Source organism: Rhinolophus sinicus, chromosome 12 (genome assembly GCF_057876585.1).
Source record: "Rhinolophus sinicus isolate RSI-liver-muscle chromosome 12, RSI-T2T, whole genome shotgun sequence".
Classification (NCBI taxonomy): domain Eukaryota; kingdom Metazoa; phylum Chordata; class Mammalia; order Chiroptera; family Rhinolophidae; genus Rhinolophus; species Rhinolophus sinicus.
In genome coordinates, this window is record NC_142512.1 from 3,133,322 (window position 1) to 3,143,489 (window position 10,168).

Sequence of the window (10,168 nt, forward strand, 5' to 3'; positions counted from 1 at the left end):
AAGGTACCCTGGCTGTGCCCAGGAAGTCGGGCTGTTCCCAGAGAGAGTAGTAGAGCCCTGAAGGTACCCTGGCTGTGTCCAGGAAGTCGGGCTGTTCCCAGAGAGAGTGGCAGTGCCCTGAGAGCCCTGGCTGTGTCCAGGAAGTGTGGCTGAGCCCTGAAGATAGCCCTGGCTGTGTCCAGGAAGTGTGGCTGTTCCCAGAGAAAGTGGCAGTGCCCTGAGAAATCCTAGCTGTGCCCGGGGAAACTAGTGGTACCCTAAGAAGTCCAGGAAGTCTGGCTGTGCCCAGGAGTACTGGTGGTGCCCTGAGAAACCCTGGCTGTGTCCGGGAAGACAGGTGGTACCCTAAGAAGTCCAGGAAGTCTGGCAGTGCCCAGGAGTACTGGTGGTGCCCTGAGAAACCCTAGCTGTGCCCGGGGAAACTAGTGGTACCCTAAGAAGTCCAGGAAGTCTGGCTGTGCCCAGGAGTACTGGTGGTGCCCTGAGAAACCCTGGCTGTGTCCGGGAAGACAGGTGGTACCCTAAGAAGTCCAGGAAGTCTGGCAGTGCCCAGGAGTACTGGTGGTGCCCTGAGAAACCCTGGCTGTGTCCGGGAAGACAGGTGGTACCCTAAGAAGTCCAGGAAGTCTGGCCGTGCCCAGAAGCACTGGTGGTGCCCTGAGAAACCCTGGCTGTGCCCAGAGAGCCTGGCTGTGGCCAGGATATTGCATTCACCCCCAGGCTCCTCGCACAGGTCCCCTCGCGGAAGACGCTTGTCGCGTAGATTGTGAGGCGAGAGCCTGTAGGGGTGGAGTGTGGGGGCGGAGCCCCAGAGAGTAGTTTCCCGGCTCTCGGCCTCACATAGAAAGGTGCTGGCTCAGGTAGTAAATGGCCAACTGTGATTGCATGGCCATCAGCTGTGGCTAGTTGGCCGTCAGCTGTAACCAGTGAGCCATTGGCCACAATATAACTGCTGTGGCTACGGAGAGGAGGAAGGAAGAGAAGAAAAAAAGAAGGATGGGGCTAGCAAGAAGATGGCGGCTGGGCTGGCAAGCGTGGATGGCGGTTTGCGGACAGTGTGTATCCAGCCTCCAGTGAGAGTATAGTGCCGCCAGAGAGAATAAAGTGGTATGACTCCCCTACCTATGGCTCCGTGGGTGTTCCTTTTTGGCCTCACCATATCCTGCGTTCTTGTATGGGGAGCGGGAGCAGAGACCCCGCAGGCCTCCCCGCACGACAAATGGCGCAGCGAGCAGGGTCTCCCGCATGACAAGTGGTTACCATTAGCATCCAAACACTTCTGATTACAGGGAACTACCACTTTGAGCAACGTTGACCAACGTGTCCACTTGTATACATTTTTTGGCACCCCTAGTATATATATATGTGTATATATATATATATATATATGCACATTCGAAAGCCCTGGTTTTAGCATTTGCTGATTTCCACGGTGTAAATATCCTCTCCATGACTGATTCCAAGCCACCACATGACATGACTGAAGGCAGAGTTGGGCACAATTGTCTTCTGTGAGTCAGTGCAAGCCAGTGTGAGCAGGTTCCAGTCTGCCTCTCTGTTCCTCCAGCATATTCCACCTCAGGGCCTTTGCATTTACTGTGCTCTGTGTTCGGAAGAGCTCGCCACAGAGCCTTGCATGATTCACCCCTTCACTTCTTTTGGAGCTTTGCTCAAAGCCTCCTCAGAGATCTTCTCTGTGCACCCATCTATAATAACCCGCCCAACCCCCATCGTTCTCCAGCCCTTTTTCCCACTTTCATTTTTTTCTTCATAGCACTTATCACGATCTCAAAGTATTTTGAACACCTGTTTACTTGTTTGTCTACTTCACCAGGAAGTCAACTTCATGAGGGCAGGGGCTGTGTCTGTCTTGTTTTCAGCTTTATCCTGAGCACCTACACAGTGACTGGCACACAGTAGGTGCTCAATAAATACCCGTCGAGTGATAACTCTAGGCTCAGTAAGCTTGGCTCTCATGATCTTGATGTTTATTTTTTATTCCTGATTGGAGCAATTCAGTACACCTACGAGAGTCCCATCTGAGGTGTTCATTCTTTCTACTCGCATCCCCCACCAAGGCCACTCTCCCCACAGAAGCCAGCCTGACACAGACACGGATTCCAATCCAGCTCCATTCCTGCTTTGCTGTGCAACTTTGGTGAGGCTCTGTCCACCTCTGAGCCTGGTGGTTTTGCCCCCTGTGAGGGAACTATTAACTTCCACCCCCCTGGGTTATTGTGGGGACCGTGTAGCTGAATAGATGAGAAAGCACTTTGCATTATCTATAGCCCCAAAATGTAGCACCAGGAACCTCATTCACCCCACCATTTCTCAGAGGGAAAAAACTTTTTAGAGCTATTAGAAATATCCTAGAACTGTCAAAAGTATTTATAATCAGCCACGTACGGTGTAAAAACATAACACAGTATTGGGTTTTTTCCTCCCTTTCAATTCATTTAATTTAAACCATCTGTCAAAAGAGCCAATAAACAAATATTGAATTACATTTTGTTGGGTTTAGTCTATAACAGCATTTTGAAAATATCACAAATGTTCATCAAGTAGAAAAGAAAACTGAGGAAGTCACGTTGATGACACAATCTCCATTTAGATTCTTCTTGGCCAACATTTAAGTGGCTTTGTCTCATCTGTGACACTGAAAAAAATCATCTTTCTGTTGTCCCTTTTCCCAGCTTTGGTGACTTCAGTCCATTTAAAAATTATGTCACTCACAATGGATTGGTGGTTGGGGGGTGGGGAAGGGTGAAATGCATAAAGGAGATCAGTTGTATGCTGACAATGGAACTAGACGTTTGGTAGTGATCACACTATATACCATATAAAGATGTCAAATTATAATATTGAACACCTGAACCTTATATAATGTTATAAACCAATGTCACCTCAATTTTTTAAAATATCATTCTAATTCTCCTACTTCTCAGCAGCCTCTCTTCCACTATCTCCTGACCCCTTCCTCCCTTCCCTTCACCACCTGTCTCTCTCCTGGGCTGGAACTCCCGAGAGAGACCGGGAAAGTGGTGTCTCAGAGGAAGAGAACCATCTGTCCAGGACCATGGAGAGTGGCCAGCATGTGCGGTCCCCTCCCAGCTGCTAGTCAGGCCATGTCTATACCACCCCCGACCCAAAGATAAGGGATTAAACGTGAACAGCCACTAATGGGCTTTCTTTGACCTACAGAGTGTCATCTAAAAATCCAACCAACACGACAAAACTAAGAGAGCTCAAGAAAAACGGAGATTTCCCAGCCATCTTTTAAGAAGCAGAAGTTCACGCAAGTGTGCACTCAAATGCCTACAACCAGGGCTGGTATTCTGCTGGCCCATGCCAGCAGACTGCTAATGGCAGTCCAGCCCATTAGCAGGAACCCATGAGGATCGGTTGGGCATATGTTTTGATCAATTGGCCATCTTATCAGGTTGGTTGATGCCTGTGCCACGTGAATTATTCAGTATTTTAAATACCACTCATATCCTCACCAATTGCATAGGGCTAAGCTTGCCCAATTGTTCCCTTGATAATTTTCATCCCTGAACTGTTGTGTTTTCTTAAGGCAGAGAAACACTTCTGGTAGCTATGTCTTTCAACAGAGGAGGGAAACTAAAGCTGGATGTGGAAATGTGCTTATTAAGATTAATAGAAGCGGGGCATCCCTGATGGCTCAGTTGGTTAGAGTGTGAGCTCTCAACAACAAGATTGCTGGTTCAATTCCTGCATGGGATGGTGGGCTGTACCCTCGGCAACTAAGATTGAAAATGGTGACTGGACTTGGAGCTGAGCTGTGACCTCCATGGCTAGGTTGAAAGACAACAACTTGGAGCTGTTGGTCCCGGGAGAAACAGACTGTGGGGACAGAGTCCCAGAGCGCAGTTTCCAGGCTCTCGGCCTCATGTGGAAAGGTGCTGGCTCGGGCCATCAGCTGTGACTAGTTGGCCATCAGCTACTACCGGTTAGCCATTAGCCACTGATATAACTGCCGTGGCTAAGCTAGCAAGCGCGGATTGCAGTTAGCAAGTGAGGTTGGTTGGCAGAGAAGCAGACGGCAGGTTGCGGATCGTGTGGCTCTTGCTTCCTATGTCTCCGACCCAGCCGCCAGCGGGAATATAGTGGTATGACTCCTCTATCTATGGCTCCATGGGTGTTCCTTTTGGGCCTCGCCATGTCCTGCGTTCTTGTGCCAGGAGCGGGAGCTGAGACCTTGCATGACACATGTTCTCCAATATTCCCCAACAAAAACAAAAACAAAAACAAAAGATTAACAGAAGCAAATAAGAAAAGGTGGAAAGGATGTTCCAGGTATGAAGGAACAACGTGTGCAAAGATAATGTGATGTACTGAGTGCCACTGAATTAAGCACTTAAAAACAGAAATGAAGCACTGGTTAGCTCAACTCTCATTCTAACTGCCCTTTTCCATGTTGTTTCATCCTGCGGGATCTGGGAAGAAAAATGCTCAAGTTCCCAGACTCCCTTGCAGTTAGAAGTGGCCCCGTGACTCAGTTCTGGTTAATGGGTTGTGTATGAAAGTCCCCACCTAATCAATGGATTGTGTAGGGCATCCCATCCTACAGGAAGCCTTGCTTTCTCCTGCCTTCCTCTGTCTGGGAAGTGGCATCACCTGCCTTGTGGTTATGAGGACAAAAGCCGCATATGAAGGAAGTGGAGCAGGTAGGTAGAACCTGGGCCCTGATGACGTAGCTGAGCCATGCTGTCACTTCTGGACTGCCTTGATGTTTGACACAAATGACCCTATGTATTTAAGCCCTAATTGGGTTTTCTGTCACATGCAGCCTAATTGCCATCCATGTGCCCAACATGTGAACTCCTGGCATGCTTCACTTACCTGCCTGGCTTTGGCTTACATTGAATGTGTGTCCTCTGGATTAAAGATGAATGGTTTTTAAAGACCTACAGTATTTTCCAGAATTTGGCTAGCAATTCAACTAGCCTGTCTGCAAACAAAGACTCTAATCACGTCATCATCTTCACTGTGGTGACCGTTGGTACCATTTATTGAGCCCTGTTACGTAGGGGTTTCCTAGAAGCTGAGACTCAGAAAAGTTAAGCCATTGGCCCAAGGTCACACAGACAGAGCCTGGGTTGGAACCTAGGGCTGTCTGACTCACTTCTCTACAGCTCCCTCTGCTGGTTAACTCCAGGAAGAAGCTGCTCTACTAGGCGTTTCCTCCCTTGAACTTCAGGAGTAGAGAGAGCATGCCCTGATCTAGAGGCCGGTTTGGAGAGGCCAGGGATTCCCCCAGACCTTCAAATGACTTAATGGGAAAATGACATGGTCCAGGCAATGCCTTCCTCTTCCTAATGTGGACATTGAGGCCAGAACCCAGGGTCACACTGCAAAGTGGACACAAGCTGGTGATGGAAACTGAGGGCCCTTCCCCCTATCTTGGGCTCTGCCCCAGACCCAGACCCGGTTATTCTGTTGTACTGCTGGAGGCTGGAGTCCCCGATTCTTCTTCTCTCCCTCCTCAACTCTAGACCCTCCCCCTGGCTGGAATCTGAGGGCACGGGAGACTCAATCCCCCAAGTGTCTCCCAAAGACCCCCACTCACTCATTCACTCACTCATGCTGTCATTCGACGAGCATTTGAGCATTTAGCAAGTGGCTCCAACATGCCTGTCCTCCGTGGGTGCTCAGGGAGTTGAGTGTGGTTTGGTAGAGTTGTGACTGGGGGGCTGAGGGGCTCAGAGAAAGGCCCTGGACCAACGTGGAGGGAGGAGGCGGAAAAAAGGCATTCTGGCGGAGGAGATACTTAACCTGGATTTTGAAGTTCAATAAGAAGCTTTCAGGCAGTGAAAGTGGAAGGGGTCCTCCAGGTGCGAAGCAAGAGTGTGTGTAAAGGCAACAAGATGCACTGAACACCACTGGATTGTGCACATAAACATGGTTGGTTTTAGGCCATGTGAATTCCACTGCAACAAAAACAAATGGGTACGACTTTTAACTGGACGGCGTGTGTGCAGGCGTCTAGTACTGCAAGGCTGCGGGGCAGGGAGGTGGGCAGCAGCAGGAGGGACCCGAGGGACCCGGCAGGCCACAGAGGGCCTTGGCTTTGTGTCACTTGTGAAATTCAGCTGTGGGCCTGGCCTGTGCCCCATTCTACAGGGAACCAACAGGCATTCCTGGGGTGGCCCCAGCTCTCTCTACTGGAGAGCTGAGAGGCTGAGCCAGGAAGAAAGACTTGGAAGGGCTGTGAGAGGAATAATCTGGGAACTTAGAGTCACAGCAGCCGTGCTTCGAATCCCAACTCTGGTTCCAACTCATTGTGATCTTGGGAAGTCACTTCACTTCCCTGAGCCTCAACTTTCCCACCTGTAAAAGGGGGTGGTAGCACTGCTTTTGTGGATTGTTGTAAGGAGCCCTGTCCTATGGATGCTACAGAGCTTTGTGGGATGGGAAGAGGTGGGGGGAGGATTATTATTGTTGCTGTCGACCTCGGTCAGCCGGTCTCTCTGACACTCACCTGAGAGAGAAAGCAGGCCAGAGCTAGGAGGCCCCTGGCCCCAAACCAGGAGGGGTCAAGGTCTGTAAGCAGGATGTCTGCACCATGGTTCAGGCCCTGCCTCGCAGCTTCCTCTTCCCCAGGCCAGTTCCCCTGTGCCCCATGACGTGGGCCGCATGGGTACGGTAGGGAGGGGGCATTGGGTGGTTAAATTTCCTGGGCTGACAGGGAGGAGGCCACACCCAGTGGAGTCAAGACTCCGGCCTCCTCTACAAATGCTGCCACTGCTTCTGCTCCTGCTGTTTGGTAAGGAGCTGTGGGTGGGTAGGGAGCCCAGGGAGTAGAGGGGGAAGGGATCCATCCCTTGAGGGCTGAGAATCCAGGTCTCCGGGGTGCCGGACAAAGTAGGTGACAGGTGGTGGGGGTGTCTGGCCTGCAAGGAAGAGCTCCATGTAAATGGGGCCTGACCTTCTAGATTAACAAGGTGGGGGGAGGCCCAGCTGCCTTAGCAATGATCCCGTGAGAGAAAAGCAAGAAGAGCTGGACCCCTATAATGAGCTCCTGGGCAAGAAGGGGAGGAAATCCTCCCAGAGGGCAGATTGTGGGGGGATGGGGAGAGATCAAGAAAGACGTCACAAAGGTGAGGTTTGAAGACTGAATAGGAGTTGTCTAGGGGGAGAAGGTGGGGGATGATATGCTAGGTAGAAGGAACAGCATGTGTACACCTGGAGGCATAAAAAGGCATGAGTATTCCAAGAACTACCTTTAATAAGAAAAACAGCTAAAAAGGTATTGAACTTCAGCTTGTTTTAAATATTTGACATATATTATGACATCTAATCCTCACAACAGCCCCGTGGGTGTGACGAAGAAACCGAGACTGGGAGGTTAAGTAGCTTGCTCTAAGTCACACAGGATTCCATTGCAGGCAGTGTGATTTCAAACAGGGGCGGGGTGGGGGGGCGCATGGCAACGGGTGGGAACTGGGGCTCTAGAGGTTAGCAGAGGCCTGGATGGAAAGATGGGGGGACAGAGAGGAAAGAGATGAATGGTAGACGTCCAGGATGCCGGGACCCAGAGCTGAGCTATGAGGCCTCATTCTCCCAAGGTGCAGGGCCAAGGCTGGCTGAGACCTACAGCAGAAAGGGCCCAGACACGTGGCCTTGGCAGGCAAGCATCTTCCTGGACACCCGGTACCGCTGCGAGGGGGCCCTCATCTCCCGAGAGTGGGTCCTCACAGGAGCCAACTGCTTTGGCAGGTGTGTGCAGGGCCGGGGAGGTGGTGGAGCGGGGCTCCAGGAGGGAGGACCCTAGCCTCATTGCCTCCCACTCTCCACAGCTGGCCTCAGTCCCACTACAGTGTGACCCTGGGCCCAGATCGACTGGCACTGGACACTTGCAAGAGCAAGTCCAGAGTGGAGGAGCTGCTGCTGTCCCCAGGAGGGCCCAAGGGCTCTGGGTCCAGTGGCCTGGCCCTAGCCCGGCTGGCAAGGCCACCATCGCTCAGCAGTGCTGTACAGCCTGTGCCTCTGGCCACCTGGCCTCAACCTTTACTCAAGTGGCAGCTCTGCTGGGCCCAAGGGTTCGAGTCTGATTTCGGTAAGGATGGGAGCAGGTGATTGGGAAGGTCGAGGGTGGTGGGGGAGGGTGGACTGGACGAGGAGCACTGCCAGCGTGTTGCTGGGACCTTGCAGAGGTAGTACTCCTGAGTCCCTGAGCCCCAGAGGACAACCTTGACCCGGGCCAGCCGCTGGTCAGCATCACGGACACAGATGTGCGAGGGAGAGGCGGGGCCCTGACACCCTGCTTCGCCTGAGTCAGCTTCCAGCTCCACCCAGCCCAGATGGCTGGCACTGGGCACTGTCCCCATCCCCTCCCCAGGCCGAAGTGTGTCCCAGATCTCAGTGGGCTTGAAGCTTTCCTGAGGGGACTGTGAGAGTCTAACAGAGGAGTGTTTAAGAGAGAGGTGGGGATGAGGAGTGTGGGGAGGCCTGGAAGCCCAGGAGGGTGTGTGGGGGGGAGACGAGGCAGGAGGGAAGTATGTTAACAACTGGCAGGGCAGGACTGCTGCAAACTTGCTGGATATCAATCAGGGCTGAGGGTCTGTCCCCACCCCCCTGCAGATCCCTACGTGCCACCCCAAGAACTGCACAGTGTCCCCTTGAGACCGCTCCACATCAGAACCTGCAAAGATGCCTTTCGCCTCCGACCCGACTGCCCTGACCTGAACGTCGGCCTGCCCAAAGGCTCCCAGTGCTCCAGGCCCCTCCCCGGGGCCCTCACACTGGTGGTGAGGATCCCAGCCTGGCGCTAGATGGTCCTGAGGTGCCCCTCCCCGCCCCACAGTCCCTCCTAGTCCCACTTGACTTGATCGAGCTAGGCCTGGTTACCCCCTCATTCCACAAAACCCAGGGAACCGGCTTACCTGCACCCCTGATGGCCACCCCCGAGCTTCCCACCCTTGGGTGTCTCCCCCGTTAGGTCCTGTCCAAATGTGAGCAGCCTCTGACATAGCAGGTTGTAAACGACGGGGAGCCCCCTGCTTATTTGATAATCACAAGCATTTTATTGACAACTGACTTTTGTGTAATACTGAGCCTCAAAAGCTACGAGGAGGAAAAAGTTGGGCGACAGTGGTAGAATTTGTGGGGGGAAGCATTTTAACTGGGAAGAGACAGTGAAGGGTGGGGAAAGGGAATATGCAAGTCCCTGGGAGCAGAAATCCCTGCCTGAGAGCCTTGTGGTGCCCAGGAGCCCCACTCATTCAGCCTCTCCCGGCCGAGGTAGGAACACTGGCTGCCCAGGCTCCCCAGTCAGGTCTTTGCGCACGTGGAGGGAGGGGTCAGTGGGTCTGCGCTGGCTGTAGCCTGTCCTTTCCTCTCCCACACAGGTGTCTGACGGGACTCCCCTAATCTGCTCCCAAAATGGCAGCTGGTGGTTGCAGGGCGTGATGACCTGGAGTCCCTGCATGGGGCCTGGGCTCCCAGAAGTCTACAGTCCTGTGTATCCTTTCCTTTCCTGGGTCCAGGAGAAGGTCCCTAACGCCACCTCACCAGCTTCTACAGCTCAGCCAAGAGGCACCCTTGGGCCTGCCGCAGGCCCAGGAAGAGGCAGTGAGGGTCTTCAGCCTGTGGAGTCCTGGGTTTGAATCCTAAACTCACCTGCTGACGGTGTCCCAGTCGCCTCCCCTCCTGAATCTGCTTCCTTTGTGTGATGGAGATGGATTCAGGTATTCACCTCACTAACAAGCTGTTACAAGACGTGCCAGGGAGCCACATATCAGGGTGGCCCTGAGTGGGGGGCGGGGGGAGGCGAGCGTTAGTCCGAGTTATGACAATAATAAATAATAAATGTGTGAGTACAAACCATGAGCTAAGAGCAACGGATCAACGTGTTAACAGTAGCTGCGACCGACGCAGGGCAGCCGCGGCGTAACTGTCATTTGAACAACGTCCTGACAGAGCCGTGGGTTTCTCGCTTCACACTGAGCAGCGGTGACTTGTTTTCAAGTATTCTTTGAGGTTCCTCCATCTTTATTTAATAAACGTTTTGGAGACGACGATCTCAAAAGCCCCACGGGAGCATCCCCCCGACCCGACGGGGGAGCTGCCCGGCCCAGCCGGGGCCTCTGCAGAAGCCGGCGGCTCAGAGCCTCGCGCCGCTGCGCCCCTCCCTCCTCCGCGCCCC

The 10,168-nt window shown here is 52.9% G+C and overlaps 1 protein-coding gene across 1 annotated transcript; it reads left to right on the plus strand.

Annotated features, from left to right (window-relative positions):
• Nucleotides 1–6,683: 6,683 nt before the first annotated feature.
• LOC109459378 (tryptase gamma-like) lies at nucleotides 6,684–9,852 on the plus strand. Its single transcript, XM_019753774.3, has 5 exons — nucleotides 6,684–6,787; nucleotides 7,590–7,740; nucleotides 7,821–8,080; nucleotides 8,605–8,771; nucleotides 9,372–9,852. Exons 1-5 carry the CDS (start codon nucleotides 6,757–6,759, stop codon nucleotides 9,627–9,629), a joined length of 867 nt encoding a protein of 288 aa, XP_019609333.3. The 5' UTR covers nucleotides 6,684–6,756; the 3' UTR covers nucleotides 9,630–9,852.
• The last annotated feature ends 316 nt before the right edge of the window (nucleotides 9,853–10,168 follow it).